The sequence below is a fragment of the Mercenaria mercenaria genome, chromosome 11 (genome assembly GCF_021730395.1).
Source record: "Mercenaria mercenaria strain notata chromosome 11, MADL_Memer_1, whole genome shotgun sequence".
In the NCBI taxonomy this organism is placed as follows: domain Eukaryota; kingdom Metazoa; phylum Mollusca; class Bivalvia; order Venerida; family Veneridae; genus Mercenaria; species Mercenaria mercenaria.
This window is the reverse complement of record NC_069371.1, coordinates 53,962,242-53,978,231: the sequence shown is the minus strand read 5'-3', so window position 1 is coordinate 53,978,231 and position 15,990 is coordinate 53,962,242. Positions and strand designations below refer to the sequence as shown.

Below are 15,990 nucleotides of genomic sequence, written 5' to 3'. Positions count from 1 at the left end.
GAAATGCATAGTCCTGAGACTGTTGAGTCTAGTCTGCGTCATAGAGCTCCTAAGATATGTTTTATTCTTCGCAGTGCAGAAACTGCCCTTTCACTGGTAGCATTTGTTGCCGGAATTACCAATAAAAGTTTGATGAGCGTCATAACTTCTGAATAGATTGATCGCATGGGAGGTTTCAACTCGTGAAGATATTTAAATACATCAGACAGATTTATGGAGACACTTTCTTGAACATATTTTCAAAGTTTCCAGCTGAACTTTCAAAGTCTTTTTAATGTCTTTTTCATAGAACTGTGCCACGAATGTGTATTCATCACTGTAGTTCCCAAACTCTGACTGCACTGCTTTGATAAGAAGTTCCTCAACATTCCAGGCTGATCAAATCGATTCTTCACACAGTTTATGACTAAGTCCAAGGCTTCAAAGTATTTCTGCCTGTACATGTCGCTTTCTGTTTGTGGAAAGAAATGCTCTGCATCTCCGAGCTGAAATCGTTTCGGCATTTTTCGTTTTCTTGGCACTGATGGTTCATTCACATCGACAGTTTCTGCCTTTTCTTTCACGTTCTCATAGAATTCACTGAACCTTTCACCACTTCTCAGTTTTGTCAACGTTTCAAGTGTCAACTGAGCCATAGCCTGGCCTTCTGATGCTGAGAGATCTTGATGCTGCAGCGCTTTACTTAAATTGTCCGTGTGAGCCATGATTGAATGTCCTAGCATAACACCAAACAGAAAGTCAAAAGATTTCATCTGCGCGTCTACACCTTTAATCCTAGCTCTCATGTCAGTTTCCTTTACTGATGAATATGATTCTTCCCAAAGATCCTGCAGCACTTCATAATTATCCACAACACTTTGCAGGCTGTTTGCTCTTACAGTCCAACGCGTCGGACACAATGTTATGAACACCGGTGTTACAGGAGCAAGTTCCTGTTTCAATCTTTCGAACAAACTAACTTGTTTTGGAGAAAATTTCACAAACTTCGACATTTTATACGTTGTATCCAAAGCGTCGCGCATGATTTCTGACCGTTTCACAGTATCTCCAACAGCTAAATTCAAAGCATCTCGATAGCAGTGTGTATAAACTGCTGTTTGTTCTTTGTCACTGATTTGCTTTGCGACACCGTTCTTAGCACCAGACATATTGCTTGCTCCGTCGTAACACTGACCACGGCAATTGTTCACAGACAGATTCATACGAAGAAGACAGTCCTCATTTGTCTTTGTTAGGGTATCCGAATCAATAGTGTCTACTTTAAACAATCCAATAAACAACTCATAGGCTATAAGATCATCATCAACATGTCTTAGAGCTAGCGTTTGAAACATCCGTAGTTTCATCAGCCATGATAGAATAAAGCACAGTTTCTGATATCCTTCGCTACGTCCCTCGGTATTGAAAGTGCCATAATCTGTAGCATTTCATTTTGAACATGTGCGCAAGTGTACTTTTCATTCTTTTGTTTTAACCATTCTAACACCCGCGAATCATCTTCGCCGCGAAGCTTCAAAAGCTGTGTATAAATCCTATCATTCTCATCTCCATCACCACGAATAGGTAATCCTTGACGGCCGAGGAACCATAATCTTGACAAGATCTTACTTAAACTCTCACGATTATCACTCTTTTCTTCCGCGTGGGCATTCGACAATGTTTCACCTATGTCCTTTGTCACTTCTGGCAACGTTACCAATTTCTCTACCGACTCATGATGGCACCCGGACGATTCATGCTTTTTGAGCGACACGCTAGCATCTTTCCAGTTCGAAAATCCATTAATATTGAAGGCTTTATCAAGATTCGAACTTGACAACTTTCCGTCTCTGTGAGCAACCATACACACATGGCAATAAGCGAGTTCATTAGTTTCATCATAATGCAACCACGTTCTATTGGCGAACCAAGGAGGTTGAAAACTTCTATTCACTGGATTTTTCTGACCAAAGGTGCGTTCCTGAAATTTAAATGTCTTAGGTTGATTTGGAATTGGAGGTATGTCCATTTTGCAGCAATAAGAAGCAACAAGTTAAGCATGGTATACGGTTTCAGAAGTTAGAGTAGATAGACACGAAGTTTACAATTTTTATGGCTGAGATGTATGTCGGCATTTTATTTGATTTAACGCAATCATTTAAGATTAATCAAAATAATTAGAAGAAATAAGCTTTCGGTTAGTTTTTGTTTTATTATACCGCGAAAAACACAATTGTTTCCAATTTTTTAAACAAACGACTATTTTTTATATTAAAACAATTATCATAGATTATAAAAGAAATCGCCCTCTAAATAATACCGGTGTAACGGTCAGTTTTTTCCCCAGTCAGTTCTTTCCCCGGGGAAAAAACTGACTAGTTAGTTTCTTCCCCGGGGGAAAGAATTGACTAGTCAGTTTTTCCCCCGGGGAAGAAACTGACTGGTCAGTTCTCCCCCCCCCCCACCTAGTCAATTCCCCCCCCCCCCTCCCCCAAATCGCATCTGGTTACTCTTGATCATTCTTATGGGGGGAAAAACTAACTAGTCAATTCTTTCCCCCTCATCAATTTTCCTGGCTAGTCAATTATTTCCCCTGTTAGTGAATTGGAACTGGTTATTCTTGGTTATTCTTAACTAGCCTGTTTTTCATTTCCGATAGTCGGTTTTCATTTAAATTTCATATAAAATAAGAAATATGTTTCATATTTTGTGTAAATTAAAGAATTATGTTTTTAAATGAACTTATTTTAATTTCTGTTGTATTTTTTTATTTGCCTTTTTCCTGTTTTTAAATTTCTTCTAAGGTAAGGAAATTACTGCTGGTCAGTTCTTTTCCCACGTAGCCAGTACTTGACCAGTAAGGTGGGGGAAGTAAATTGACCAGTCAGTTCTTTTCCCCCTTGCCTGTACTTGCTCTGTTAGGTGGGGGAAGAAAATGACCGGTCAGTTCTTTCCCCACTAGCCAGTACTTGCTTTGTCAGGTGGGGGAAGAAATTGACTAGTCAGTTCTTTCCCCCCTAGCCAGTACTTGCTCTGTTAAGTGGGAAGAAATTGACCGGTCAGTTCTTCCCCCCTTATCATATACATGACCTGTCAGGTGGGGGAAGAAATTTACTGGTCAGTTCTTTCCGCTCTAGTCAGTACTTGCTAGAAAGAACTGACCGTTTCTTCCCCCCTCTAGCCAGTACTTGCTCTGTCAGGTGGGTGAAGAAAATGTCTGGTCAGTTCTTTCCCCCCTAGCTAGTACTTGACTTGTCAGGTGGGGAGAAGAAATTGACCAGTCAGTTCTTTCCCCGCTAGCCAGTACTTGCTCTGTTTAGTGGGAGAAGAAATTAACTGGTCAGTTCTTTCCCCCCAGCAGGTACTTGACCTGTCGGTGGGGGGAGAGAAATTAACCAGTCAGTTCTTTCCCCCCTAGCCAGTACTTGATCTGTCGGATGGGGAAATGAATTTGACCATTCAGTTCTTTCCCCCCTAGCCAGTACTTGACCTATCAGGAGGGAGAAAAAAATAGACAAGTTAGTTATTTCCCCCCTAGCCAGTACTTGACCTGTCAGATGAGGGAAGAAATTGACAATCAGTTCTTTCCCCCCTAGCCAATACTTGTTTTGTCAGGTGGGGAAGAAATTGACCGGTCAGTTCTTCCCCCCCCCCCCCCCCCCCCCCTAGCCAGTTCCTGACCTGTCAGAAAGGCAGAAGAATTTGAACAGTCAGTTCTTTCCCCCCTAGCGAGTGCTTGACCTGTCAGGTGGGGGAAGAAATTGACTAGTCAGTTCTTTCTCCCCTAGCCAGTACTTGACCTGTCGGGTGGGGAGAAGAAATTGACCGGTCAGTTCTTTCCCCGCTAGCCAGTACTTGCTTTGTCAGGTGGGGAAGAAATTGACCAGTCAGTTCTTTCCCCCTAGCCAGTTCTTGTCCTGTCGGGTGGGGAGAAGAAATTGACCAGTCAGTTCTCCCCCCCCCCCCCAGCCAGTGCTTGACCTGTCAGGTAGGGAAGAAATTGACCAGTCAGTTCTTTCCCCCCTAGCCAGTTCTTGAGCTGTCGGGCGGGGAGAAGAAATTGACCAGTCAGTTCTTTCCCCCCTAGCCAGTGCTTGACCTGTTAGGTGGGGGAAGAAATTGACTAGTCAGTGGGCGAAGAAATTGTCTGGTCAGTTCTTTACCCCCTAGCCAGTACTTGACCTGTTGGGTGGGGAGAAGAAATTGACCGGTCAGTTCTTTCTCCGCTAGCCAGTACTTGCTCTGTTAGGTGGGAGAAGAAATTGACTAGTCAGTTCTTTCCCCCAAGCAGGTACAGGTCAAGGGGGGGGGGAGAAATTAACCAGTCAGTTCTTTCTCCCCTAGCCAGTACTTGACCTGTCAGGTAGGGAAGAAATTGACCAGTCAGTTCTTTCCCCCCTACCCAGTGCTTGACCTGTTAGGTGGGGGAAGAAATTGACTAGTCAGTGGGCGAAGAAATTGTCTGGTCAGTTCTTTACCCTCTAGCCAGTACTTGACCTGTTGGGTGGGGAGAAGAAATTGACCGGTCAGTTCTTTCTCCGCTAGCCAGTACTTGCTCTGTTAGGTGGGAGAAGAAATTGACTAGTCAGTTCTTTCCCCCAAGCAGGTACAGGTCAAGGGAGAGGGGGGGGGGAAGAAATTAACCAGTCAGTTCTTTCTCCCCTAGCCAGTACTTGACCTGTCGGGTGGGGAAATGAATTTGACCAGTCAGTTCTTTCCCCCCTAGCCAGTACTTGCTTTGTCAGGTGGGGGAAGAATTAGACTGGTCAGTTTTTCCCCTCCAAAGCCAGTACTTGCTCTGTTAGGTGAGGGAAAGAACTGACCGGTCAGTTTCTTCCCCCACCTAACAGAACAAGTAATGGCTAGGGGGGAAAGAACTGACTGGTCAATTTCTTCCCCACCTAACAGAGCAAGTACTGGCTAGGGGGGAAAGAACTGACTGGTCAATTTCATTTCGCCTCTTGACAGGTCAAGTACCTGTCAAGTACTGGCTAGGGGGAAAGAACTGACTGGTCAATTTCTTCTCCCCACACCACAGGTCAAGTAAGTAACTTTATATAGGGGGGAAAGAACTGACTAGTCAATTTCCTCCCCCACCTGACAGGTTAAGTACTGGCTAGGGGGGAAAGAAATGACTAGTCAATTTCATCCCCCACCTGACAGGTCAAGTATATGCTAGGGGGAAAGAACTGACTGGTCAATTTCTTCCCCTACCTGATAGGTCAAGTATATGCAAGGGGGGAAAGAACTGACCGGTCAATTTCTTCTCCCCACCCAACAGGTCAAGTACTGGCTAGGGGGAAAGAACTGACTGGTCAATTTCTTCTCCACACACCACAAGTCAAGTACTAACCATATATAGGGGGAAAAAACTGACTAGTCAATTTCTTCCCCCACCTGACAGGTCAAGTACTGGCTAGGGGTGAAAGAACTGACTAGTCAATTTCTTCCCCAACCTGACAGGTCAAGAATATGCTAGGGGGGAAAGAACTGACCGGTCAGTTTCTTCCCCCACCTGATAGGTCAAGTATATGTTAGGGGGAAAGAACTGACTAGTCAATTTCTTCCCCCACCTGACAGGTCAAGTACTGGCTTGTGGGGAAAGAACTGACTAGTCAATTTCTTCCCCCAATTGACAGTTCAAGTACAATGCTAGGGGAGAAAGAACTGACTGGTCAATTTTTTCCTCAACCTGATAGATCAAGTATATGCTACAAATGTAGGGGGGAAAGAACTGATTAGTCAATTTCCTCCCCAACCTGATAGGTCAAGTATATGCAAGGGGGGAAAGAACTGACTGGTCAATTTCTTCTCCCCACCCGCCAGGTCAGGTACTGGCTAGGGGGGAAAGAACTGACTGGTCAATTTCTTCCCCCACCTGATATGTCAAGTATATGCAAGGGGGGAAAGAAATGACTAGTCAATTTCTTCCCCCACCTATATGCTAGGGGGGAAAGAACTGACTGTTCGATTTCTTCCCCCACCTGATAGGTGAAATATATGCTAGGGGGGAAATAAGTGACTGGTCAATTTTTCCCCCCACCTGATAGGTCAAGTATATGCAAGGGGGAAAGAACTGACCAGTCAATTTCTTCCCCCACCTGACAGGTCAAGTACTGGTTAGGGGGGAAAGAACTGACTGGTCAATTTCTTCCCCCACCTGACAGGTCAAGTACTGTCTAGGGGGAAGAACTGATCGGTCAGTTTCTTCCCCCACCTGATAGGTCAAGTATATGCAAGGGGGAATAGAACTGACTAGTCAATTTCTTCCCCCACCTATATGCTGGGGGGGGGGAGAATTGATCGGTCAATTTCTTCCCCCACCTGATAGGTGAAATATATGCTAGGGGGGAAATAAGTGACTGGTCACTTTTTCCCCCCAGCTGATAGGTCAAGTATATGCAAGGGGAAAGAACTGACCAGTCAATTTCTTACCCGCACCTGACAGATATTAAATAGTAATGGCAATCAAACAGAAGTTAAAAAATTTGATTTGACAAAAAAAACATTGATTAAAGTTACAAAAAAGAAACATACAGGTTTATTCAAATGAAAAACAATACCTGTTGCATCTGAAATTTAAATGGAAAATGAATAGACACTTGTATCCCAAATAACAATACCGAAAGATTATCCTTTTTCCCTGGGGAAAAACCTGACTAACTAGTCAGACTAGGGGGGGGGGGGGAAGAAACTGACTAGTCAGTTTTTTTCCCCGGGGGAAAGAATTGACTAGTCAGTTTTTTCCCTAGGGAAAGAACTGACTGGGGGAAAAACTGGGCTGTTACACCGGACTAAAGATGTATCAGATAATCGTTCAATCATGATTTATCCAATCAAGCAGTGTCGATATGTTTGACACGAAGTGTGCTGAAGTTGTTTTCACATCCGCGGGCAATCATGACAGATACCGCTTGTTGTGGATAATTAACAAGGCAATATTTCGGCACTTTTAATCTAAGCAGACAGACAGAAAGACAGACAGATTTCTTTATTACTACCCAAGTATACATTTACATATACAATATGGGGATTTTCTAATAAGATTATTCATAACAGTACATATCCAGTAAACATAAAGATAGATGCACAAGTTTAAACAATATCAAATTCAAGCGTTAATGATGTCATATATGATCAAAATTTGAAACAGATGGTGGGGAAATTCATATATTTTCTGATCAAATATTCCATGTATTAAAGTTAAATATTAAGGCGTCATTATCAACTATAAAGCAAGAAAGAAAAAAAGATTGGTGTTTATTGCAGCAAGCATATTGAAGTTTCAACATTCTAAAATACGTTTGAGGTGGTCATTTGTCAAACAAGATGATCTTAATCAAATTACATGCATGAGTTGACTTGAATAAAAATATACATATATATGTATGTTTACATTTAGGACCATTTTTTCTCATAATATAAAGTAGTGCTAAGTCAATAAGGTTGTTAAGAGATGTTATGCTATTACTGCATAAAATGAATTGACGATAATTGATTAATGGTCATTGATTATGTGATTCTAATAAAATACCATAATGATATAAAAGACGAGCATGATGAATCATTGTCTTGTGGATTTGTATTTTTATTGGATTATTACACGTGCTGTTTCGGTAAGTGTAATTGCAGATTTAATGTTTATTTTAATTGTTGTAAAATACACTAGAATTTTGCCAAAACTGCACTAATGAATTTGCATAAGTTTACTAGATCTCTCTCATTTATCGAGTTCATAATCTTTGCAAATGCAATATCGTTTTCGATTGTCAAGTTATGATTATAAAGGAGTTCATTCCTTTGGTTAACAAAGTAACTACATTTGAAAATGTAATGGCTCTCTGTTCCGGGAGAGTCCGTTTGACAAAGTGGGCAGATCCTGTCAAGAAAAGCGGTGCCATCATAACGACCTGTTTCTGACGGAATTCGTGTAATACAAGTTCTGAACTTACAAAGTGTCAGATAGTCATTTCGTTGTAGAATATTAAAATATTTTTCATAGCAAAGGGATTTTTTAAAACTATTATAAACTTTTCCTTTATTCGAAAGTTGCATCTGATCATGCCATTGTTGTTTATATTGATCAATTAAATTAATCTTAATACGTAAGTGAGTACTTTTATTTAAAGAGCTATTTTGATTCACCCGTAAGTCAGGTCTGCCTACCGAATTTAATATGTCTTTAATTCTGTTTATCCATTTAAAATTTTGGTCATAAATATTAAACATATATTGATATAGGATATAGGAAATTTTACTCTGTTTTCCTAATAATAACCTGACCCAGAAAGAAATCATTCTGGTTTTGATTCTGACAGAAACTGGATATCTTCCAAGTTCACCCAGCAACATATAATTTGGAGTGCTCTTTCTGGCATAAGTAATTCTCCTTAAAAATGTATTATGGACCTTTTCCAAAAGGTCTAAATTTTCAAATCCAAAAATTTCTGACCCATAGGTAAGAATAGGCAGTACTGTGTGATCAAACAGTTTCAATGTGAGATCAATAGGCAAGTCTGCATTTCTACATCTAGAATATAACAAGTGGAGTGCCTTATTGGCTTGTTGTGTAACATGTTTACGACAATATAGAAAAGACCCATTGCTGGTAAATGTCATACCAAGATAATGATAAGAATCAACGATAGCGATCGGTTCGTCACCCAAAGTAAAATTAAATCTATCTCTCGCGATCCTACTGCCAAAGATAACTATTTTGGTTTTATCAACATTTACTTTGAGTTTCCATTCAGAGCAATATGAGTTGAATGATGTTAAACAATTTTGAAAATCTTCTGTAGAGTTAGACAATATTATAGTGTCATCAGCGTAGAGAAGTACTAGTAATTTTAGCCACGTTTCATTATTCATAACGTCTTTCAATTCTACACCATTGATACCGTTTGATTCTAGGTATATTTGGAGATCATTTAGATATGTGGAGAACAAAATCGGACTCAAGTTCTCCCCTTGACGTACCCCGATTTCTGAAATGAAAAATGGTGAGCTATCACCTAGGTGCACCACACAATTATTGTACTATGTATTATTGTACATGTTAAGTATGACTTGGAAAAGTTTACCATTAACAAAGTGTTGGAGTAATTTATGCCATAATCCGAATCTCCAGATTTTATCAAAGCATTGTGAAAAATCTATGAATCCACAGAAAAGTTTTTGTTTACGCTTTTTTAATATTTCTATTAATGAATGCAAGGTAAATAAATGATCCGAACATGAGTAGCCACTTCTAAAGCCTGCTTGACTTTCATTCAGTAATTGGAATTCATCCATATAGTTGGTTAACCTAGTGTTTAAAACAGCTGTAAATAATTTCCCAAGACATGATAGTATTGTGATTGGTCTATATGAATTAGTACTTTTAGGACAACCTTTGTTTTTATAGATTGGAATTATCCACCCTTCTAACCAAACTTTAGGAATATGGCCAGAATCTAGTATAATATTAAATAACTGTTTATAGATAGGTAAAAGCATGTGTTTTGTATACTTGATATATTCGTTTAGTATCTTATCTGATGGACTTGAAGCTTTACCGTTGTTGAGTTTATTTATATATTTTAAAATTTCATCATGGGTTATTTCTTTATTAATGAATAGGTTTGAATTATTAATAAACGTTTGATCAAAAGTTATATCTTGGTCATCATTTGGATTACTATTAATTTTCTTAAAGTGTTCATAAAACTCATTAATTGACGGAGATGGCTTCGTATTCGATTTTGGTTTAAGCCTTTTCAAGAAATTCCAGTATTGTTTAGGATTTTTTGATTGCATTTTACGTAATTTCTTGGTATTGTCATGCTTATATTTATTAATGTAATAATTCATTACACGTTTATACTCTTTACTAGCATTTTTCATTCGGAATTTATTATCTTGTGATTTACAAGTATTATATAGTGATTTGGCTTCATGATAATTGTTACGTGCTTGGTAACATTTCGGCCCAAACCATGGTTTATCATTTACATTTTTGAATTTTATGCGGTTCTGTCCGGGAAAAGTTTGGGTAGAAGCATTTTCAAATAACTTTTGAATTTCTTCGGTAATATGTTCAATACAAGTATTAACATTTTGTACATTGGTAATATCACAAATTCGATTGATATATTGTACATGGTTTGAGTCGATATTTGCTTGAAAATCGCACCATTTCGGCTTAGAGTTGGTTATCAAGTTACTCGTTTCCTTTGGATCTTGATTTAAACCATTTTTAACACAGTTTAGTGTCCAATAACGAGCACTATGGCCATCTGAGAACAATGTGTCGGTTTCAATTACTTGAAAATCATTAAATATTGACATGCGTAGATCAATAATAGATTTATCCCTATAATACCGTGTTCACACTAGCAGATAGGTTTTATTTTTACCAGGCACTAATTGGCTATAATTGGTATTTGACATTTAAATCCCATCAAAATATAATCTAGATTGCGTCCACACTAGGCAAAGAAATGTGGTTTAAATATATACATGCAATGTTGGAAGTTAACAAATATTTTGCAATAAGCAAAAAAGGTAACAAAGAAGGAGGCTAACAGAAACAAGAAGGAGTCATCAATGTTTAAACTTCTCTGTTCATCTAAGAATTTCTGTTCATTCCATCTATAGTCCATTTTGAGCATCAGCATGACTCCATATCGCAATTTAATGTTTGTGTTTCATCAACACTCCAATTACTTTTGCCAACCATAGCATCAATTGTTTGATACAAAAGAGAAACACATGGTATTCTTCTGCCAAAAGGTAAGATCTGTGGATTTGGGATTGTAAACCAGTTATAACTCACATTAACGTTCACACTTGTAAAATAATGTAGTATTACTTTTTAATATGGTATTAAAACCACCTCCCGAGGTAGTTTTAATGCTACATTACAGAAACCACTTGACCTTTACATAATTCACGGTTTAAACCACATATAGTGTGGACGCAAACGAGTTTAAAAAATAAACCCAAGTTAATATAGGATTAAAAACGTAGTCTGAACACGGTATAAGTCATTCTAGCTGGAATATCTCTTCCATACCTTCCATTGACAATAAAAAATATTATTACTTCTACAAAGATAAATAAGCTGAATTCCGTGAGAATTTGTACGCTTATCGTTTGAATTCCGTTTTAAAGGAATTGACATTTCTTCAAGAATAGTATATTTGTCAAAAAAAGACAACGATTCATTATCAATATTAAAATTCTCATTCAAAAAAAGGTCAGACGAAATAAAGTCTGATAGTTCCGATACTCTTGAGTTAAAGTCGCCTGCTAAGACACGGCTACTAAACGCTAGCGCCACCACCAAATTGTGGTGATAAGGAAAAGAGCTATCGACATTTCCGTGGTGCAGCTATCGCCCGTTTCTACATGTAAACACGTAAGTAAAATTTATATTTTATCTTATATTTTTATTGATAGAACTTCTTTCAAAAATCGGAGAATGTAGTTCCGTGTATCAACACTTTTACTTCAGGTTGGCTGTGATTTCATTAAAATAATATGCAAATTGTGGTGTCAGGAGCTTTTCTCCTGAATCTGACAGTGGCACATTTTCATATCGGCCAGTATTCGAACACTATTCCGATGAATAGACACACTGTAAGAAAATACCTGCGCATGCAAATGGTGTAGAAATGATAAATAACTATATACGCACACACCATGAATAATAGAATCTCGGGTTAGAAGAAATATACCAGGATTTTTAAAAGTGGTGGCGCTATAACTCTAGTGATGGCGCTATACAGTAGTGGTGGCGCTGTTACGGCATTCAATAATACGAACTGCTGACGCATCGGGAACAAAACAAACACCAACATTCTCTAATTGATAATTTTCCTGCAAGGAATTATGTTATTAAAGAAAGAAAAACACGATCATAGTTTATTTACCTTTATGAAACATTCTCTATCCAAGAAAAAAAGGACAAAATACTCACAGACCCTTGGGACTCTTGTAAATATTTTCCTTTGTTTAAAATGTTAATGTAGAATTATTTCTAACCTTTAAATATTCTACTTAAATACAAACGTAAGTTTACTTTAAATTCAGGTCAAGAAAAATAGTAGCAATACTTTTATTTCAAACAAAGATTTGTGTCCAGGAAATAATTTGAAGATGGTGTAGAATTTATTTGTTATATTAAGATTATGAAAGTTACTTCCCTTTGTTTTTATACGTCGTTTGCATGTCATTGTAAACAAAAGACCTTACTTTCACAATTCTTTCTGAAAAGTGAGTACAGTACATTTTCAATTCCAATCGATTAAATATGATTAATCAATAGAGCTTAGATGTACAATCTGAATCCATATACATGTAGATTATTTTGCGATCATGTAGAGGTTACTACATGTATTTTGTTGAGTAACGTAATTTGGGTATGGCTTGCAGACAGACATTTTCATATATTAAAATTGAATATATCAGCCGCTAATCATATACAACAGCGCCACCACTTGTGTGATAGCGCCACCACTTTCAAAAATAGTCGTGTTTTAACTTTTTACTGTGTTTTTCATAATTCTTTGATGTATGGGAATACGTGTAATTCATTTCTATACCATTTGCATGCGCAGGTATGTTCTTACAGTGTGTCTAATCATCAGAATAGTGTTCGAATACTGGTCGATATGAAAATATGCCACTGTCAAATTCGGGAGAAAAGCTCCTGGCACCACAATTTGCATATTATTTTAATGAAATTACAGCCAACCTGTAGTAAAAGTGTTGTTACACGGAACTACATTCTCCGATTTTCGAAACAAGTTCTATCAATGAAAACATAAGATAAAATATAAATTTTACTCACGTGTTTACAAGTAGAAACGGGCGATAGCTGCACCACGGAAATGTCGATAGCTCTTTACCTTATCACCACAATTTGGTGGTGGCGCTAGCGTTTAGTAGCCGTGTAAGAGAACGTACTTATTTAAATTGAATTTGGAAATAATTTCATTTTCAAAAATATTGTAATCAGTATCATTGTAAAAACGTGAACCTTCTGGAGGCAAGTAGATAATGCCTAAAATGACATTCTCATCAAGATTAAACATACGTTTATCTAAGGAAATCCAGAAAATATAATCTGTATTATTAGAAATGGGGCTTACATGTTGACTGTATTTTTCCTTAGCATAGAAACCAATACCTCCTGATTTCCTTAAATAAGGTTGACTTCGATTCTTAGAAAAATATACAAAATTCTCAATATCAACAATATCAGAGTCATCAGTATGCGTTTCTACTGTACAAGCAAAATCATGTAAATCAATAAAAGCAAAAGATGAAATTTTATGCGAAAAAACTAGTACACGACGGCCTTGATATTTTTTAAAAAAAAATTGTGTTTTGTTTCTGCAATTTAGTGTCATCGGCCGTCTACTGTGTATTGAAAACCGGTGTCAGGGTATCTCCTCGCACCTGTCACATCATATTTTCGAAGATTTAAGTCTCTTATTTAAAAGTATGTGTTATATTCAGCCCATTGGAAGTTTCTACATGAATATTAATGTTTAATTTATTGGAGCAAGCAAGTCAGTTTGACCAGTATTTTGTGTGTGTGTTTTTGTTTCTTGTTTTTTTTTTTTTTTTTTTTTTTTTTTTTTTTTTTTTTTTTTTTAATGTCTTCGTTTCCTAACAGTAAAATGCTGATACGGGTAAGGCTTAGAGGGATGACAACTATAAAATATCAGATCATAAAATAAGTCATCCCTATAAGCCATTTTTCTTACATAGTTTGTTTACAATATTTTTTACAGCGTTGACGTCTAATTATTAGTACGCGATAAGCGGAGATAGAAGTAATGACACCAACTAGTGAAGTGTCTTTAATGTAGGTAGGAGTAACTACGTCATTATTAAAACGTGATAAGTAGAAGAATAAATGTTAAAGTATGTTTAGTGTAGACAGCAGTAATAGTCACTGTGGCGAAGCTATTTTGTGTCGTGTGCGAACAAAATGATCAAAAGTACGGGAAAATATGGCGTCTATTTCTTCGATTCAAACTGTTTCGGAGACTTTTGTCAGCAGGATAAATCGGTTTTGTCTTCACTTTGTGTCAAATGTAAATGTTCCACCAAAGACAGCACAACTTGCTCTTTATATGTATGTGCATATGTATATTATCAATGCCATCGTTTGTTCATGATGCCCTAACAAATGAAGACAGATGATCAAAAAATGTATTTTAACGGTGGATAGGACTGACAGGAACTTTTCCCCGATAATCAGCTTATCATTCTACTAGAAATCTTATTTGTACATTATATTTTCTGATTGCGAAGGTCTACCAAGTCAAAAAAGCGAAAGATTCGACATATTGTGGGAGAAATTAGAAAGTGATAGGGGATACCGAGTTTTCTCAGACTGATAAATATGATAGGAACTACGGGAAAATGATCCGAAGCCTTTATTTTGACTGAATAACCGTCTGGCTCTGCACTTGCGTACATACTTGTTTCTTGTATAGCATTATATAAAGGCATAGCTTGTAATTTATATGAATACTGAAGGTTCCTTTGATTAACGACACGCCTATTTTATAAATCGGACATACAATTTCAAGATAACGCATGAGACGGTACATCAAAAAGAAAATGTTTTGCACATTTGTTTATGCATGTACATTACAGAAATAAAAAGGGAGGCACAAGGTACGTTTGTACAAGAAAGTCATGATCTTTACATAGTTATTCAGATGTGTTTTATTGTTTTATCAATTCAGTTTAACTGAAGAATGACTCGAACTTGTCAGGTAAATTTAAATACATGTATTAAGCAAGGTAAGCGATATTTAATGAATCAGATAATGCCTTTTTGTTAGCACATAAATACTATATTCTTGAAAATTTAAAACCGAAACATGCTAAAACAATCGTCCCATTAGCTGGTGCGCTGTATGTGTAACTCAAAACCCACAGCTATAATCCTCCCGCAAACAGGTTCGACATGGTATAATTCCTGCTTATTTATTTGCTGACCTCTTTTGGTGCTTTGCCATGTATCTGGCAGAGGGATATGGAAGCTGTCGGAATCTCACTGATTGTGATGGTGGATCAGTTGCTGTTGGGCTCGTTTGTATGCCCCCCGCCATAAAATGGGCGGGGAGGGCATATAGTGTTACCCCTGTTCGTGTGTGTGTGTGTGTGTGTGTGTGTGTGTTCGGGAAATGGCGGGGAGGGCATATAGTGTTACCCCTGTTCGTGTGTGTGTGTGTGTGTGTGTGTGTGTGTGTTCGGGAAATGGTGGTGTTCGTTTCCGAGCCATAACTTTGACATTCATGGTCCGATTTCAGAATAATTTGACACAAATGATAAGCATGGATAGACAATATGTCATGCGCAAAAAAAACATTTTACTAGCTCAAAGGTCAAAGTCACAGTCCTTGGTTGAATTTAGCCAATTTTCACTACATATACAATATTAAATTTTCTGGATTTCCTACAATATTTTTTTTTGGTAAATAAATAAGGCCAAGGGTCTTTCTTTTAGTTTGTGAGCAGTATCATGCCTGTGACCTTTCTCATGTTGCGGGGGCATCCGTGTCTGTGACACATTTCTAGTCTCATTATGTACAATACTCTGTGATAGGTATTGCTGAAATGAAATACAAAAAAGTAACTTTAAAATCGCAGATCAGTAAGCGATGACAATCAGAAAACGCTAAAATGCACTACAATTTTCGATGAATGTTGAAGAAATCTAGAACGCTTTGTAAAAACTCTTTAAAAAATTGACAACTGAATACTTGGTGCAGTATCATGAATATCTGAAAGAGACAATATTCAGCCGGAATAAAGGCGTAGGAACATTTTTCCGTACATTCTATCATTTACATCTAACTAAGAAAACTCCGTACTACCAATCATTTCTAAGTATCTCCCACAATACGTCGAACCTTTCGCTTTTTTGTCTTGATCGACATTTACGATTAGAAAATACAATATGCAAATAAGATTTCTAATAGATAGATTAGCTGATTATTG

General features: G+C 37.6%; 1 protein-coding gene across 1 annotated transcript; it reads right to left on the bottom strand.

Annotated features, from left to right (window-relative positions):
- Positions 1 to 1,345: 1,345 nt before the first annotated feature.
- On the bottom strand, positions 1,346 to 2,008 carry LOC123530995 (zinc finger MYM-type protein 1-like). Its single transcript, XM_045311770.1, has one exon. It carries the CDS (start codon positions 2,006 to 2,008, stop codon positions 1,346 to 1,348), a length of 663 nt encoding a protein of 220 aa, XP_045167705.1.
- Between the last annotated feature and the right edge of the window lie 13,982 nt (positions 2,009 to 15,990).